The sequence below is a fragment of the Triticum urartu genome, chromosome 4, assembly GCF_003073215.2.
Source record: "Triticum urartu cultivar G1812 chromosome 4, Tu2.1, whole genome shotgun sequence".
Taxonomy (NCBI): Eukaryota; Viridiplantae; Streptophyta; class Magnoliopsida; order Poales; family Poaceae; genus Triticum; species Triticum urartu.
In genome coordinates this window covers 614,320,968-614,340,566 of record NC_053025.1, presented here as the reverse complement: position 1 = coordinate 614,340,566, position 19,599 = coordinate 614,320,968, and the positions used below count along the sequence as shown (strand labels likewise).

Below are 19,599 nucleotides of genomic sequence, written 5' to 3'. Positions count from 1 at the left end.
TGCTACTTAGCAGTATGATCAGTACATAAAAGAAGCCCATCCCATCACTTGTACGCAAAAGAAAAAGTATAATATTACCGGGCACGGCAGCAGGCACACCCAGGCGTCCCTCTTCCAGTGCCTGGTCCAGGCTAAGTAGGATGCCTGGTTTATACTCCAGGCTAATCAAGTTGTTCCATCAACAGGCCAGACTAGCACTCAATTTTTCAAGGCAACAACCAAACACCATCCAGACACACTTCAGGCAGGCTCGAGGCCAGGCATGATTGTACGTGGACACCATCCAAACTGACCCTTAATCCAACGAATGAAGAACAGGGCCACCAAGTTACCAAACATATCAAGAAGTTTTGCAAGTCGGCAAACAAGACTTGGCCGACTCCACCCAAGTTTTTTTCCTTTTACCAAATAAGCCCTCCTCCTCCTCTGCTCCTTCCCCTCTCTCGCGTCGGCGCTACTCCTCCTATACTCCGGCGGCGGGCGGCGGGCGGCGGGCGGAGGCCGGCGGCCGGCGACACACAGAAGAAGGAGAAGGATGGGGAAGAGCAAGGGCCGGGCGTCCAGCAGCGGCCTGGCGGCGTCGCTGCTGCCCGACGCGCAGGGCGCCGTCCCCGCCGTCGGATTCGGCGGCTACCACGGCGCCTCCCGCGTCGACCCCGCCGCCCTGCACCTGCTCCCCTCCGACGACCCCGACGCCCCAGCCCGCCTGCCCCCCGTACGCCCCCCTCTCCTCTCCTCCTGTAAACCCTACCCAGTTCCGCCGTATCACCATTCTGGCCAGGCTAGGGTTTCGATTGATTCGCTCGCTCTGGAGCTCGATTAATTAGGGCCTTATCTTACTTGTTTGTTTCGCATCGTCATGCCAACAGGATGTCGACGCCCAAGTGCTGCAGCACCTCCGGAGGCTCGGCCGAAAAGATCCCACCACCAAGGTCCCCCTCCCTCCTGCTTCTGCCCCCCTAAATCGTTCATTGTATCATAAGCAGCAACTTGACTCTTCTCTTCAATTCAATGCAGCTCAAGGCATTATCTACGCTCTCCGTGCTCTTTGCAGAGCAACCTACCGACCAAGTTGTGCAAATTGTTCCTCAATGGGTACTTGCCCTATTTCCCTTGCTCCTCGCTCCAGCGTTAATTCATTCTAGGACTGATTCATTCTGTCTTCCTTAGCAGAAACATCGGCAATGATATTATTTCTATCCGTTAGAAGAATATGCCAATTGCCAAGCTAGTCTTGTTTCCGCAACATCTAATAATGCTAATTCTTTCACACAATTCATTCATGTAGTAAAACATATATAGCTGTAGACTAGCATCAGTATCTTCCTTTGTGATTCATTTTCTGTTCTTCCTGGTACACTTACTAATTGGATACAGGGATGAAATGCACAGTTTACTGTCAAGTGAGTGTTTGTTTGGTACAGGATGTTTTTTTTTTCTTTCCGAGTATTTTGCTCCTTCCATGTAGTGATGATACTGCATCTATTTCATGTCATGCTTATGCCTCTTCCAGAAAATGTGCAGCGCCTACAGTAATCAATCTACCTTCTCCATTTTATTTTATAGGCCTTTGAGTACAAGAGGCTGCTGCTTGACTATAACAGAGACGTTCGTCGTGCTACTAACGATACCATGTCTAGCCTAGTCACCGCAGTCAAGTACGACCATCTCCTTTCTTTGGAATTATTGATGATATGCAAGTGCTCTGTGCTCTACTGCCTTTTCCTTTCTTTACCATGACGTGGCTTTTAATTGCTCCAGTTATTAAAGGCATCATGCTCTGTTTCCGTAAACTTGACTAAAGATTTGTTTCTGCATACTCGACATATACAAGTCCATGCTAAGATTTATCCAACTCTGCTCTCTTGTTACTTGTGCTTGAGATGTTACTCGAGGGTAATATTTGGGCCAGCATATATAAAGAATATGATCACTTACTTAAATATGCATGTGTGTTTACTCAAAACTGACAAAATATCTTGAAATGGAGCAAATTCTTTCAATCTTCAATGTTTATGGATGTTTGAACTGACTGTTTCAGGAAGGGTCTAGCTCCGCATCTCAAGTCCCTGATGGGTCCTTGGTGGTTTTCTCAGTTTGACCCTGCTGCTGAGGTTGCACAGGCTGCTCGTCGTTCATTCGAGGTGCTGCATATGATGGATGATCTTCCCTTTATCTGATTGATGATATTGGCTCTAAGTCATTGTTCCATCTGGATTTTACATTCATTTTTCAGCTGCGATGCCTTTCTGCAGTAAACTTAAACCCACTGGCTTGGAAGAACTAAAAACAAAATTCATGAATGAATTTCGTGTCAATCAACTACCAAATATTCGCCCTTGATGCAGTAGCATTAATTTAGGCTCATATTCAAACTTTGCCTGGGCATGGAGGCTTAGCCAGTTCATATAATTTTCTTATTGGTTGTAGCATATCACTTAACACGGTGCCTGTATGGCACATCCTCAATATGTTTGGGGAGGCTCAGATTTTTTCCAGTAATGCCAAAGCTCAAATATCTAAGCATAGAAAACATGCTGGATGTTTAGCCTGATTGGCATAGATTACTGTTACTGTTAAACTTAATTAGCTAGTAGATGTTGCTTTTGGACCAAACAGGCTTGGTTATTTGTTTAGTTCTATTTGCTCTGGAGTAACACGTTATGTTGGTTTTGCTACACTGACCTGTCGAAGCATAAATAAGTAATGCTTTCTCATTCTTGAAATTAAGACCTGCTGTGGCCTGCACACAAAAAAACAAGAGTTAGTCACCTTTAAACTGAAATACTCTTCAGTTAGCTCATGATTTGTTTTGTGCAGGCCACAATTGGTTATATTTTTGGATGAATTTTTGTAGGTTCACCTATTTTAGTGCACTGTATGCATGAATAGCACAATCTTTGAAGGCATCTGGATGCCTCAACAGGGTATTGTGTGCACCTGTACCCATGCTCATATATGACTTTCTAACATTTTTCTACTCTATTTGTAGGCAGCATTCCCACAATCGGACAGAAGGTTGGATGCTTTAATGCTGTGTGTGAAGGAGACGTTTGTGTACCTGAATGAGAATCTGAAGCTAACAACACAAGCTTTATCTGACAAGGTTACACCGACAGATGAATTAGAAGATATGCATCATCGGGTATGCTTTATGGCCTTAACCCGATGTGCAATTCTGTGATCAGTTATCTTCATGTTTTAACCTGTTTTTGTTCTGCATGCAACCTGTTTTAAAGAATTTCCTGCTGCAATGGAAATTGATCATTTCTACAATTTTCTATACCAGATTGATTAATCTCCCAGCTTTCTTTGGGCAGTAAGGCTATCATTTATACTGAAGATTAAGTATTCTGTTTCAACGTTTCTGAATTTGGACTTTGAGGCTCATACTTTTTGACTATGGGGTGTGCAATTGTCTTTGATTTATAAAATGGGAAAAATCAGGGAGAGAGGCTGCTGCTAAGAGGGTAAAATAGCACTAGGCGGGAGCATGAGCAGTGGATAGAGTCCGCCCTGTCTTGCTGCATTGCAGGCTGCCGCTACTGATTTCCCAACACGTAAGCCTTGTTGTGCGGATAGGGGCTGGGCATTAAGTGGTGGTTCAAATCGGGAGTTGTAGATAGATCTCTGTGTGTTCTTTGTGCTTTCCGAAGTGGTGCTTAGATCTGTTGCAATTCGTTTTGGGTAGTCAATTAGGCCATCAATTTGTTGTTTTGCTGATGCTCCTGTTATTTTAGCATCAGATGCGCCCTTCATACCGCTGCTTCCTGTTATTACTATGAATCTGTATGTATGTAGAAATGCTACACTACTGCCTGCGCATCCTCCTCTCCATTGCCACCACGAGTGGCGTGCAGCAGGGGAAAGGAAAAGCTATGCCTTGAGCCTGACTGAGCCTCTATTTTCTTATGAAATGGAGCTTTCAATATGTTTCGCTGCTGGATATAATTATGGTCTTCCACTTATGGTGTTCTATCTCCAAATTCCTACTGTGCTTCTAATACCCGCCATCCACTTTTCTGTCTCCTTGTGTTAGGTAATATCATCGTCACTGTTAGCAATGGCAACTCTTATCGACATTTTACTAGGAGTAAAATTAAAAAGTAATGGCGGTGAAAGTGCAAATACCGAAAGCAAGAGTCATTTAAAAGTTCGATCTGCCACATTGTCTTCTGCTGAAGCCGCACTTACTATGCATAAATATTTTATCGATTTTCTGAAGTCAAAAAGTGCCGCTATACGGTCAGCTACATATACTCTGCTTACAAGTTATATCAAGTATGTTCCTCATGTTTTCAACGAAGAAGCCATGAAGATACTGTCGTCCACAATACTTGGCGCCTTCAGTGAGAAGGACCCATTGTGCCACTCTGCTATGTGGGACACTATTCTTGTTTTTTCTAGAAAGTTTCCAGAGGCTTGGTCATATTGCAACATTCACAAGGTTGTCCTCAATCGGTTTTGGCACTTCCTACAAAATGGTTGCTATGGGTCTAAACAGGCCTCATACCCTCTAATTGTTCAGTTTTTGGATGTTATACCATCAGAAGTTGCTACAGAGAAATTTGCTATTGAGTTCTTACAAAATCTTTGGGCTGGTAGAAACCAGAGGCAGTTATCAGCTGCTGACAGTTTGGCTTTCTTCACTGCCTTCAAACAGAGCTTTTTGTGGCTTCTTAAGAAAGTACCAAGGTATCCTTTTAAAACTTTCACTGGTTTATTAAGTTTGATTTCATTTGTTTGCAACTTCTCCTGTTTCTGCATTAATTAGCTTTCCCTTTTTCATCTCAGAAATTCTGTAGGAGATTCTTCAGATAATATTCACAACAGGCTTATAAAGAATGTGCTAGTTAAAATTGTCTGGCATGATTACCTTCAACTATCGTTATCCAAAAACCTGGACACAATTCCAGGTTTGTTGTCTGAAGAAGCAACTACTGATGATCACCAGCTATCTCATAAGTCATTGTTGGTGCAGAACGTGCGCCTTCCAATTTACTATTATCAGGACTTGGGGAAATGTATCGTCGAAATACTGGATGAGATTTCAGTTGCAGAAAGTCATTTGTTGGAAGTTGCTTGTGAGTCTCTGTTGAGGGTCTATTTGGACATAGTTCACCAAGGGGAGAAGCTATCAAAATTTCAGGATCATGTAGACCAACTTGCTTCTTTCTTTTGTTCTTTGGATCTACTCGCTGTACAGAACCGTAGGACATGGCCGCTGGAAAACTTAGCAAGACCACTGGTTATACATTCTCTGCCAGCCATCAAGTCAATGGTAAGCTAAGGCACTGAATCCATTACTTGCTCTGAATTGAGTAAAGGGCCTCTTCCATTAAGCGTTATACTATTTTTCTAGAAATGGTGTCTTGCATGCAAATGTTTTCCGTATATCATAAATCTAGATATAGGGTACTTAGTTGCAGCAATGTGAATTCTTGATCTTGATCAGTTGTAATAGTTTGGCATGGGTTGAGGTCTATGACACACACACAGGTACGGGCGCACGGACACATGAAACTGTCCATAGAAGTTTCACACTGCACACTGATTAATGCAACCGAGCATGTATATTTATTTGTAAAAATATAAAATCTTTGTAACACTTCCTGACCATTGGGTAAATGACTTGCTGTCGATTAAGTACAGGGTCTCTTTTCACCAAGTGTTGCATTTTGCTAGAAATGGTGCAAATGTTCTCTGTTAGATGATAAATCCAGATGCATGGGTACTTCATTGTGGCCTACAGCAGTGTGTATTCTTGATTTTGTTGAGCTATAACGTTACATGTGGAACAAGTAGGCAGTCACGGTCTTGAGTGGCCACCAATGCTTTTGATTGTCCTCCACATCTTTGAAGTTAATTATTTTTCGTAGGTAGAAGTTTGTTACCAGCTTCGTCATATCTGTTTGTTTCCTCAACTTATATCATGCTAATATTGATATATACTGCAGCAAAAATGTGTTACAAAATTAATGATATATTGTGTTGATATGCAAAGTACTTGGCAAGTTTACTTAATTCAAGTTTTTTTTGCTTTGATGCAGGACTCCCCAAGTCTTGTTAAACTCCTTCTAAATTTGGTTGAAATATTCGGGCCTGTCCACCTGTTCTTGAAATATTCTGAGAAAAATGATGATAAATCATATGTTGAGCCTTATTTGAATGTATTCAATTCCGACTTTGTCCCTTGGTGCTTGGATGGGAAGGATATCACCTGCAGCTCAAAGATTGATTTAGTGCTTTCTTTAATTCAAGAAGACTGCTTTTCTGACCAGTGGTGTTTGATCATCAAATATATTATAGCTAAACAAAAGCGATCAGTTGATGATAAAATCTCACACAGTAATGACCAATTTGAACTGCTGACGCTTATACTTCAAAAAGTCAGAGAAAGAATTGCTGGGGGAAAGCTGGGAAATTTGCAGAGAAGTGGTTCCCTACCAGAACATTGGCGACATGATCTATTGGATTCTGTTGCAGTATCTGTCTTCTGTGATCTGCCCGCTACAGATTCTCATGTACATTTTCTATGGTATGTGCTTCTAACTTTATTATGTCCGTTCTTTTAGTCAAAAGTTATAATTCATTTTGATAACTCAGCGACAGAAACTGTTGATAATTTGGTTTACTCTAGTTGCCATGTTGGTGATGTTCCACAAAATATGTGGTTGATGTGGGCTTGACTTCAGTTTTATAATATGTGAAATTGTAGTGCTGCACTTGGTGGCTCCAGTCAAGATGATCAAGTTTGTTTTCTTTCTGCTGAGGCTGTTTGCAAAATTCGTGAATCCATCTTGAAGTCTTTGGCATCGGTACTCATCCCATCAACTTTTGAATGGACAAGGTCTACACATCTTCTGTTGTTGCCAGCGGAACACGAGCATTTGAAGCTTCTAGGAGAACAGTCCTTGTTGGCAAACTTTGAGATGGCTCAGTTCGCTTTTCAAGTTTTTGAGCGTAGCTTGTTTGCGCTAAGGATACACGAGGAAGATTCGGTTTTCTCTCATATTCTGGCGGCTTTGTTTACCATCGAATGGGAATGCAGCATGGCTTTAACTCTTGTAGAAGAGAATGATTTGGAAGGTCACAAGGAAGAAATTGATGTTGAGACTTCGATGTGCAACAGCTCAGATGATCATTTGGGTGGTACAGTGCATTTGAAGGCTAACCTTGCAGAACATATACATGCTTTCCGCCAAAGCTTAATCCCATCCTTTTGGAATGACCTTCATTCAGACACTTTGAATAGACTAGCTAATATTCTAGCACAGTCTGTCAGGTATGCTGTATTTGATACAAGTGACTTGCGTATTGATAGGACAGCAGCCTTATGTTCTGAGTGGGTGGTGGACATGTTGAGACTCATCTGTCTTGACCACATAAAGGTGCAAAGTTTTTTTGGCATCTTGTTATCCGAGGGAGAAAATTGGCCACTCTGGGTGAAGCCTTCTTTACAGAATGGCCATGCATCAGTGAAGATCCAATCTGAACCGCTTGCTACAGAAGAAACTGTAAGAATCTGTTTCTTTTTACTCCCACCCCACCAAAACCAGTGCATGCTTCTATTATTTGCACACTAACAAGACGTGCTCCAGTTCTCTCTACGATATAATAGCATAGTTCTCTCTCTCTCTCTCATTTGAATATTGCTTGTTTGAAGAATGACAGGATGAGGCTTAGCTTCATTATCTTTTCCTTTCTTGATTAATTTGCAAAGTGTTTAGAAAATAAAAAATGAAGTCCTAAAATTTGACCAAAGGAATGTATACATAGGTTAAATATTCTGAAGCGGAATATACATTAAAACTTGAATTTTTTTCTTTTCATAATGGAAGTATATTTATTTTTTTCCTTGACAAAATTCTAGGCAAGCTTAAGTTGGTTATTTAGTTTCAAATACCTGAGTTGTTACTATTGAATACAGTGGAAATAACTAAATGCGCCTAATATGGACGATTTCTTTTGATGCAGGAACTGAAACATCAGCGGTTCGTTGCTTTTGTTGACAAGCTTGTCCTAAACCTTAGCTTTGGCGAAGTGATTCTAGGGATTCCAAGAAATCAGCATTGTACCACATCATCATCGATTGATGTTACTTCACATGTTTCTTCCTTCTCCAGAGCATGGGTTGCTGCTGAGATGATCTGCACCTGGAAGTGGAAAGGGGGAAGTGCATTTAGCACATTCTTACCTTCTCTAGTTCAGTACATGAAAACTGACTCGTGTCTTGAGGTCAGCATCATGCCCTTTTTGCTTGATACGTTGCTAGAAGGGGCCCTGATGCACGAGAGTAGTAACTGGGCACTGTTCAATGTTTGGCATCTGTCTGACAGTGAGATTGACAAAATTCAAGATCGTTTTCTCCGTGCTCTTGTGGCTTTGTTATTTACTACTTACTCAAAGGAATGTATTTGGAGAGAATCCGATGCAGTTGTACTTTTTGAAAAGCTACTGGGTAGTCTTTTTGTCAGTTCAACAGTGAATAGAAAATGTTTAAGGACTCTTCCCTTCGTCATGAGTACAATCATCAAGCCCTTGACAGAAAAAATGAAGTCGGGTGAAGCTTCTTCGTGCACTGATTTGGTGGGAGAAAGCATATTGAGTTGGCTTAATGAAGCCATCTCTTGTCTGTCATTGAGCACAAGGGAAGTAACTCAACAAGGTAGGCTACACTATAATCCTTCCAAATTGTACTAGTGTATATAAATAATACTCCGTATGCTTTTACAGTCAGATAATAAATATATCATCTGTTACTTTGGCAGATATTGAGGATTGGATGCAAGTGGTGTTATCTTGCTTCCCGTTGGAGATAACTGGAGGAACAGCGAAACTGGTAGTTATGTTTGAACGTGAGATCAGCGATGCAGAAACATCATTACTGCTTACTCTGTTTTCGAGGTACCGGGCTTTCTATGCTAGCGCAGATCCATCATTGTCCTCTAGTGGAACTAGCCTGTCGAAAACTGCTGAACTTTTGGGAGTGAAGCTAACAGCGGTTATGGTTGGTTATTGCTGTACAAAACTTGGTGAAGACGATTGGTGCTTTGTGTTCCGTATTCTACGAAAGTGGATTGAATCGTCTGTTTTACTTGTTGAAGAAATGACAGATGGCGTGAATGATGCTGTAATAAACCGGACATCCGCTGAGGATATTTTGGAGAAGCTTAAACTGATAGCTTGCGCTCCAGAGGAGCTAACATTTACTTTTGCTGAATCTGCTCTGGTTACATTGTGTTGCCTCAACCATGTTGGCAGTCTCCATGAATCCCAAACTCTGCAGCTTATTAGATCAGGGGAGTATGCAGAGAGTAATGATAAGATGATGGAGAATGTCCTTCGTTTGTTCTTGGCTTCTGGTGTTTCAGAGGCAATTGCGGGATCTTGTAGTGAAGAGGCTTCATCCATCGTAGCTTCCGGCCGTGTGGTTTATCTGCATTTTTGGGAACTAGTGGCATCATTCATCATCGGTGCTTCACCACAGATTAGAGGATGTGCACTGGAGTCCATGAAACTGTGGGGACTAAGCAAGGATTCAGTCAGTGGGCTATATTCAATTCTGTTCTCCTCGGAGCCAATATCCCACCTACAGTTTGCAGCTTACTCTCTACTTATGTCTGAGCCCCTATGTGAAGTTTCACTAGTCAATGGAGAAAACCCTCAGGAGTCTGACATGGATCAACAAAGTATTGAGTCGACACCAGATTCAGAGAAGGCCCTATGCCTCAGGGATGAACTCTCGGCCTTGATTGAGATACCTACTTCTGAACTTGCCAAAACAGATCTGATTGCACGAGACAGGGTATAATAATTAATATACTTGCATTTCTGCTGTATTATTATTAGTTCAGCCATATATATCTTTTGGTTCATACATCCATGTGCTAATATTAGTTTTTTTTTGTGTGTTTTGACTCGCTGTGTATAGGTTAATGTGTTTGTTGCCTGGGCATTACTGTTATCACACCTTCAGCGACTGCCGTTATCATCCACTAGCAGGGCATTGCTGTTATCATATGTACAAGATAAGATTAGTCCGTGCATATTGGATTGCATTTTCCAGCATATCCCATTAAGGAGTGGGAGTGGTGGTGGAGCTAGCGCCAGCGGGAAGAAGAAAGATGCTGAACTGGTGCCTGAAGCAAAAGCTGCCGCAGAGGCTTCCAAGGGTGCCATCGTAACATGCTCACTGCTGCCATATGTGGAATCCCTTTGGCCTGTTGGGGTTTTGGAGATGGCCTCACTGGCGGGGTCATTGTACGGGATGATGATTAGACTGCTGCCTTCGTATGTGCGCACATGGTTTACTGGCTTGAGAGATCGTTCACTGTCATCATCCATCGAGTCCTTGACTAGAGTATGGTGCAGTCCTCCGCTTCTACTAGACGAGTTTTGTCAGGTATGCCATTCATTTTACCAGGGTTTTTTTTCACCTTGTTATTGACCATGAACGAATTACGTTGTACTCCATATTATTATATAGTTGTCTGTCTGCCTGGTGGTTAAACTAACTAATAAAGTATATTAATTGCAAAAAGGTCAAGGAGTCTGTTTACGCTGATGAGACATTCTCGGTGAGCGTGAATCGGTCGGCGTATGAGATCATTGCTACGTACAAGAAGGAAGAAACAGGGATTGATCTTGTGATACGGCTTCCGAGCTGTTACCCTCTGCGGCACGTGGAGGTTGAATGCACGAGAAGCCTGGGCATCAGCGAGGTCAAGTGCAGGAAATGGCTGCTGTCGCTGACGTCGTTTGTGCGCAACCAGAACGGTGCTGTTGCCGAGGCGATCCGGACCTGGAAGAGCAACTTCGACAAGGAGTTTGAGGGGGTGGAGGAGTGCCCCATCTGCTACAGCATCCTGCACACGAGCAACCACGGGCTCCCGCGGCTGGCGTGCAAGACGTGCAAGCACAAGTTCCACGGCGCCTGCCTCTACAAGTGGTTCTCCACCTCCAACAAGTCCACATGCCCGCTGTGCCAGACTCCCTTCTAGTTTTGTTAGCCTACAGAAGCAAATCCGTTCTTGCTTGTTCACATGATTCATGTTGTGTTGAGTTATACGTCAAGTTTGTTTGTGTTGTGTTAGCTGGGGATGTATGACAAGTTTTGTGTGAGCCCAACAAGAGAGGAATTTTGGAACGCAGTAGGGTACTGATCCTTGTAGCTGGCTAGGTTACATACATGCAGATACATTTTGTGCACCTCCTTCTGTAGCTTGTTGATGCATGTAATATATCTTCTTTCTATCTAATCTATCTTAGCAAAGAAATTGCTTTTGCATTCATTCTTGATCAGATTATTACATGTGTTTGCAATAACATTCATGAAATGTTTTCTTTCTCTACCAGTGAGGAACTTGCCCATTATAATTTGAATTTGGTCTCACTATGCTCATCTTCTCTTCCTCTTCCTCTTCCTTTTCTTCTTCATTTGAAGTCAATTAACTCCACCCATTATTGGCTTCTGGCACATTGCATCTGCATTCTTGCCCTTTATGTCTTTGGTTGGTTTCTTCCTGCTAGACGGCGTTGAGCTATGACTCCTCTCTCAGGGGTATTCAGGCGTGTACTTCTCTAAGCAGCTCAAGTAGTCGTCCTCTACATACAAAATCAAACAGATCAGGATTTGAATGTCATCGAATGCTTACAACTACGTACAACTGAAGTACCGAAAAGCAAGTCCAGGAGACACGATCGAGACAGAACCATACAGAAAATCACTCCGTGGGTGACAGAAGTTGTGAAGCCGCGTTCAGAATTCCCATCTTTCTGTTGTGATGATTCTTTCACATCGATAAACTTGCTTGAATTGAGAAACACCAGGTGAGAAAATGACTTTAGTTGCTGCAGGCTGTGACAAACAACAATATTTTTGTTATGTTGTACTGAAAGTAAACTGCAGGAATGTTTTTGTGGTATGGGAGAACTGGAATGATTACTTTGATCTTGAAGAACAGCTGTATCAACATCATGAAGTTAAATTTCTATTGGCGTTGGCAACTGGAGGTACGCTAAACACCGTCAAGGAATGAATCACATAATCGAGACACTTTAATCTTCGGATGTTGCTGATTACAAAACAAAGAGGGGAAATGAAATGTCTGTGACTAATTAATCTTCTTATCATAGGGATTGATAGTCCATACGGATTGAAATTGGATGTACGCCAGCGACCAGATGACACTTACTCTCCATAGATCTATGAATGAGTTTCTTGATACTGTCCAGTGAGATATGGTGTGAAAGGGTGCCAGAAAGATATGTTATACATGTCGTGAATGCAAATACTCGGTGTTGTACCAAAGAAAATCCGGGTTTTTGGACATGCACCGGATGTGATGGGGTTTCATTGAAGGTTATAGATGGTGGCCATGTCCTGGTGAGGAGGGTGAGGTTGCTGTCAATGACAAAGGGTAGGGCATGTGGAGCTCCAAGAAGAACAAATTGTTTACAAAGGTGCCAGACATGAAGAGTCTGAAGTGGGTCTTAGGGACAACTTCAATATAGGCACAGAGGGGACACACAACATCAACATATTATTCAGCCAACCATAATATGTATGCCACATTTGCCCAGAAAAAAGGGTTAAATCGACCCGCTAATGATTTAATGACAAGCTTGTCTAAACATCTTATATCCTCAAGTTTTTTTTTAATATTTGCATCAAATAAGATGTTGGTATCAAGACATTTTCTTGTACCATAAACTTTAAAAATCTCTACCAAGATATTTAAAAATACACACATAGACATATACACTATATGTATTCAAGGTTCACAAATGGATCTGATAATACACGCAAATTTATCTTTCTTTTTGTTCTACATATTTTATCACATTTGGGAGGATTCTCGTTAAATAATATTTTAAGACATAATGTATTGGAAACCAAAACTTGCAAATTTTAGTTAAATACATTTTATATTATTGTGATATATTATGTATCATTATGATTTGACAAAACAGGTCAAAAAAATACAAAACTTCAGTATAAATAATTATATTTATTTTGGCCTATCCTATGGGCAAAATATGTTTGCAGTGTCCAAGTATAGAAGTAAAATAAACTAGCAATATCCACTATTCTCTTGCACGAGGATTAGCTCGAGTGGACCGGCTCGCGCCCCGCGTGAACTCTGGCGATGAGGACGTGGACGAGAATCTGATGGGCGCGGGGGGTCCTCTAGGTCAACGAAGCGTCGATCGCGAACCGCCGTCATGTCGACGATGAGCGAAGGCACGGGCGTGAGACGGCGAATTCCGACGGTGAAGAGGATGGCGAGGAGGTTCGTGGTGGTCGTCTCGGCCTTCGACCCCGGCTGATCGGGCTCAGCGATGAGTGAATGTGGGACGAAGTTGACGGCGGCCGCTGGCTGCAGCGCAAGGAGTAGGCAGATGAAGAGCAGGAGTCAGCACGACACACCCCCGCTACCGCGTCATAGTATAGGTCCGAGATGGCGTTTTCCGGTGACGGCAGTGCAACTTCTTCGGCCACCGTGTCCTTGCAGATCGGAGCGCGCCCCGTACGTACCCAGGCGAGGACAAACCGTAAGAGTAGCTGTCGTGCTCCCTCATCCTCCATGTCGAGGGCCAGGAGTCGCGGCCCTTCTCATTGTCGACGATGGGTGACGTAGGCGCGTGCCGGAGGCGGCGGAGCGCCACGGCAAGGAGTAGCATGACGATGATGTTGCTTGCCGTCGTGGCCTTGGACACGGTGTGATTCGTGCTATGCGGGAGAAGCAGGATGAGGTAGAGTAGCCCCGTGGTTCCCGACGGCGGCTAGGTAAGGCGGTGCGACATCGCGCCGAGAGAGAGGGGGTGGTTACATGGACGAAAGGAGATGGGGCCATTACGCCTCTTTTGGGCGGGGATTTTGATTTTTTTTTGGATTTGGCGTGTGATTTTGGGGATTAGATTAGAGTGGATGAGGGGGTTTCTTGACCAATCCAATTCCTTTGTTCAAGATTCACCCAAAATTCATCCAAGTTCAGTCAAAAATTCAAAATTTAAAACTAAGTTCCCGGATGGATGGACACACTTTACAACGATATCTTCAGCAAGGCCTACATCGGGTCCACGCTTTCACGTTTGTTGTGTAAACTTGACTCCAAACAAAATTCCATACCGATGTATGTGTTATGTACTTCTGTTAGCTGTTTACACTGAAAAATTCTTTGCTATGTGATCTTGGTGTTGAACAATGGGTGCATGTACTGTGAACTAAATAAGAGCTAATATGTTTGGGACGCATAATCATGAGAATTATTGTCTGATTACCTATCTAGAGCTAATTTTTTATTAGGCATTTCTTTTGATATGGAGGGAGGGGGGGAGCACGCGTGCAATTTTTGTTATTTTCTGAAATTTGTGGATGCCTGTCTGCAAATCAGCGAGCATCTTGCATTAGAGAAGATCACACATGTACTACGTCTACACGGTTTCGATTTTATCTATGTGATTTGTTTTCTTACATAAACGCCCAGCCAATAATTCTACAATTACTCTATTCCCCCACCTTGATCATTACCCTTCCAGAGTTTTGACAAGAAGGGTATGTATCCTAGAAATGTTAAGTCTATTTATCATGATGGACTTGCATCTCTTTAGTTCAGCCTAGCTAATGACCTTGACAATGGATTAATACATGCACATTTGTTATAGACCTACGAGCATGCACATCTAGCAGGAGCCTTTTGCTTACTGTCTAAAGTTGCTAAGTTGCTAAGTTGAAGTTCTGTTACAGTAAGGAATCATTAGATGTTATAAAGTGCTACATATAGTTAATCATATTGCATGCCTATTGGAGATTTCAGTATGCAAATGCTACAAAGTGCACTTTGATTATTGATTTACCTGTTGTCATCCATATTTTGTCTGGTTGTTTGCTTTCTAATTTGTACTCCCCCTGTTTCCTAATATAAGACCTTTTAGCCATTTCAAAATATTGACTACATACATACTAAAATGAGTGAACATGCATACTAAAATGTGTCTAGATACACACGAATCAAAAAAAAAAAGCTAAAATGTCTTATATTAGAAAACGGAGGGAGTATATGTTTGTAACTACTTCTCATTTGGAGTTCTGTGTTGTAGTCTGTAGATGAAGCTTCTATCTTATTCTAAGTTCCCTAGGAATGTTTTCTGGTGTGTTTGGGCTTTGGGATCGCTAGTGGGCCTACCTATAAAGGAGTGAATTACAAATATGCGTTGTGTTTGGGTTCACTCCCAATTGGACGTGACATCATTATGTTGATCTCATCTATGTCTTACATGTAAGAAGAACACACATGCACAGAACAACTCAGTCCACCTCGCATGCAGATAGCAACGGAGCCAAAAAGAAAAAAAATACAAACGTAACTAAAAAGCCAGGCAAGCTCAGTTGAAACATATTCCCTCCATTCCTAAATATAAGTCTTTTTAGAGATTCCAATGAGTACTACATACGAAGCAAAATGAGTGAATCTACACTCTAAAATATGTCTATATACATTCGTATGTAGTTCTTATTAAAATCTCTAAAAAGACTTATATTTAGGAACGGAGGGAGTACAACAAAGCAACTGATTGTAATTGCCCACGTAAATTACCGTAGAACGATTGTTCTACGGTTCCGGCTCAAAAAAAAGTAATTGCCTGCGTAAAAAAAAGGGATGCTTAACTCATGACCGAAAGACGGCGCGGCAAAGTGTGTGTCATCCACTAATAGAATTCTATTCCTACAAACCAAAGGGCTCTTAGGAACTATTGGAAATTTCCCTACAGAAATCCTATCATATAAAATTTCTCCAAACCAAAGGAAGGCTACATATATTCTGTCACATTAGCATATTCATGTGACATGGAGGCCCGAGGGGGGCACTTGCCCCCTTCCTCTACATTTGTCACATTATCATATTCATTCGACTTCATTATTTGGATGAAGCTACATATATTCTGTGTGTGTACGGATCATCATCACATGAATATCAAACCAATTAATAAAGTAATTACACTTTTACTATTTTTCAGACGTCTGTTTTAAATTTGCTTTAGGTCGTTTTTTTGTCCGTCCGATCCGTCACGAATCTCTGCGTCGCGTGTCCTCAAGGAACTATAGTTTATATTTAGTAGTATTAGTCAGCGGCCAGCTCTCCGCGCTCCACGAGGTTGTCCCGCGAGGAGACTGATAACTGAATAATTGAATACCGATGACTGATACTATAAACTAAACCAAAACTGAGAGAACTAAGTAAAACACTACTAATATGGAACGGAGGGAGTACTAAGTAATAAAACATGGAGACTGATGACTACTAATAAGAACTAAACCAAGACTGAGAGAACAAACAAATAGAACATGCTGAGACATTGTCGAACCAAAAATGAAGAAACTAAATGAAAATTAACACGGATAGAATGTAACTAAGCAACAAAATCACTAACATTTATGGCTGGAAACTAATAAATGATAAATACTAAAATAACTAATAAGAACTAAAGCTGGAATGAAAAAGACTAAAAGGAATCTGAGAGGAACAATGAAAAAGATTGAAACCTAAAAATGAAGAAATAGGAACTAAGGTAGCCCAAACTTATAATGAAAAACTACAACCACCATGAATTTGTACCCCATAGTAGCCCAAACTAATGCACGTGTCCTCAGCCCACATGTTCTCAAGTTGCTTTCAACCAAGTGGATAAACCTGGAAGCGTAAACTTCGTTAGATATAGTGGCTTGGTCCATAGTAGCCCAAACTAATGCACGTGTCCTCAGCCCACATGTTCTCAAGTTGCTTTCAACCAAGTGGGTAAACCTGGAAGCGTAAACTTCGTTAGATATAGTGGCTTGGTCCATAGTAGCCCAAACTAATGCACGTGTCCTCAGCCCACATGTTCTCAAGTTGCTTTCAACCAAGTGGGTAAACCTGGAAGCGTAAACTTCGTTAGATATAGTGGCTTGGTCCATAGTAGCCCAAACTAATGCACGTGTCCTCAGCCCACATGTTCTCAAGTTGCTTTCAACCAAGTGGGTAAACCTGGAAGCGTAAACTTCGTTAGATATAGTGGCTTGGTCCATAGTAGCCCAAACTAATGCACGTGTCCTCAGCCCACATGTTCTCAAGTTGCTTTCAACCAAGTGGGTAAACCTGGAAGCGTAAACTTCGTTAGATATAGTGGCTTGGTTATTAGTGGGTGACACGCACTTTGCCGTGCCGTCTTTCAGTCATGAGTTAAGCATCCCTTTTTTAACGCGGGAGATTACAATCGGTTGCTTTGTTCTACTCCCTCCGTTCCTAAATATAAATCTTTTTAGAGATTTCAATAAGAACTACATACGAATGTATATAGACATATTTTAGAGTGTAGATTCACTCATTTTGCTTCGTATGTAGTTCTCATTGGAATCTCTAGAAAAACTTATATTTAGGAATTGAGGGAATATGTTTCAACTGAGCTTGCCTGCCTTTTTAGTTACATTTTTTTGGCTTCGTTGCTATCTGCATGCGAGGTGGACTGAGCTGTTATGTGCATGTGTGTTCTTCTTACATGTAAGATAGAGATGAGATCAAAATAATGGTGTCACGTTCAATTGGGAGTGAACCCAAACACAACGCATATCTGCAATTCACTTCTTTATAGGTAGGTCCACTAGCAACCCCAAAGCCCAAACACACCAGAAAACATTCCAAGGGAGCTTATAATAAGATAGAAGCTTCATCTACAGACTACAACACATAGTTAAGAACCAAGGTCCCTCGCAGGTGGGAGCCGGTGTGTGGCTGCTTCCTCCGGCCTGGGTACAGCGCTGGCGACGGATGCTACTTCTTGAGCTTGCATTGGTTTTTTCCTTAAAAAGGAAAGGGTGATGCAACACAGTAGAGATAAAGTATTTTCCTCAGTTAAGAACCAAGGTATAAATCCAGTAGGAGAAACGCGAAGTCCCCAATAGATGCACCTACACAAACAATCAAACACTTGCACCCAACGCGATAAAAGGGTTGTCAAGGTGAGGTCTGATAGAGATAGATAAAACTAAATAAAAGATAAAATATTTTTGAGGTTTTTTGGTTTATAGATCTGAAAATAAAAGATTGCAAAATAGTAAATCAGAAACAAATATGATGGAAAATAGACCCGGGGGCCATAGGTTTCACTAGAGGCTTATCTCTTGAAGGCAAATAATACGATGGGTGAACAAATTACTGTCAAGCAATTGATAGAAAAGCGCAAAGTTATAACGATATCCAAGGCAATGATTATGCATATAGCCATCACGTTCGTGTCAAGTAGACCGACTCCTGCCTGCATCTACTACTATTACTCCACACATCGACCACTATCCATCATGCATCTAGAGTATTAAGTTCATAAAGAACGGAGTAACGCCTTAAGTAAGATGACATGATGTAGAGGAATAAACTCAAGCAATATGATGAAAACCCATCTTTTTATCCTCGATGGCAACAATTCAATACGTGTCTCGCTACCCCTACTTTGTCACTGGGTGAAATCACGCAAGATTGAACCCAAAGCTAAGCACATCTCCCATTACAAGAAAAACCAATCTAGTTGGCCAAACCAAACTGATAATTCGAAGAGAAATACAAAGATATCAAATCATGCATATAAGAATTCAGAGAAGATTCAAATAATGTTCATAGATAAGCTGATCATAAACCCACAATTCATCGGATCTCGACAAACACACCGAAAAAGAAGATTACATCGGATAGATCTTCAAGAACATCGAGGAGAATATGGTATTGAGAATCAAAGAGAGAGAAGAAGCCATCTAGCTACTAGTTATGGACCCGTAGGTCTGAGGTAAACTACTCATCCTTCATCGAAAGGGCAATAGGGTTGATGTAAATGCCCTCCATGATCGAATCCCCCTCCGGCAGGATGCCGAAAAAGGCCCCAAGATGGGATCTCATGGGAACAGAAGGTTGCGGCGGCGGAAAAGTATTTTCGTGGACTCCTCTGAGGGTTTTGGAATATACGTGAATATATAGGACGAAGAAGTGGGTCAGCGGGGTTCACGAGGGGCCCACAAGGTAGGGGGCGCGCCCTCCACCCTTGCCGCCGCCTCGTGGCTCTTCTGGCTTGGACTCCAAGTCCTCCGGGTGTCTTTTGGTCCAAGAAAAATCATCGTGAAGTTTTGTTCCGTTTGACATTCCTTTTCTGCGAAACTCAAAAACAAGGAAAAAAACAAAAACTGGCACTGAGCTCTAGGTAATAAGTTAGTCCCAAAATTAATATGAAATAGCATAATAATACATATGAAACATCCAAAACAGATAATATAATAGCATGGAACAATAAAAAAATTATAGATACGTTGGAGACGTATCAAGCATCTCCAAGCTTAATTCCTGCTCGTCCTCGAGTAGGTAAATGATAAAAACAAATTTTTAATGTGGAATGCACCTAACATATTTATCCATGTATTTTCTTTATTGTGGCATGAATGTTCAGATCCATAAGATTCAAAACAAAAGTTTAATATTGACGTAAAAACAATAATACTTTAAGCATACTAATAAAGCATTCATGTGTTTTCAAAATAACATGGCCAAAGAAAGTTATCCCTACAAAATCATATAG

At 41.6% G+C, this 19,599-nt stretch overlaps 1 protein-coding gene across 1 annotated transcript; it reads left to right on the top strand.

The window, feature by feature from the left end:
* The first annotated feature begins 387 nt into the window (after nucleotides 1-387).
* Nucleotides 388-11,279, top strand: LOC125553243 (E3 ubiquitin-protein ligase listerin). Its single transcript, XM_048717048.1, has 14 exons — nucleotides 388-715; nucleotides 870-932; nucleotides 1,018-1,095; nucleotides 1,567-1,658; nucleotides 2,042-2,144; nucleotides 2,993-3,145; nucleotides 4,040-4,695; nucleotides 4,795-5,281; nucleotides 6,051-6,538; nucleotides 6,719-7,517; nucleotides 7,978-8,668; nucleotides 8,772-9,808; nucleotides 9,935-10,405; nucleotides 10,545-11,279. The coding sequence occupies exons 1-14, from the start codon at nucleotides 536-538 to the stop codon at nucleotides 11,001-11,003; spliced, it is 5,757 nt and encodes a 1,918-aa protein (XP_048573005.1). The 5' UTR covers nucleotides 388-535; the 3' UTR covers nucleotides 11,004-11,279.
* Nucleotides 11,280-19,599: the final 8,320 nt, after the last annotated feature.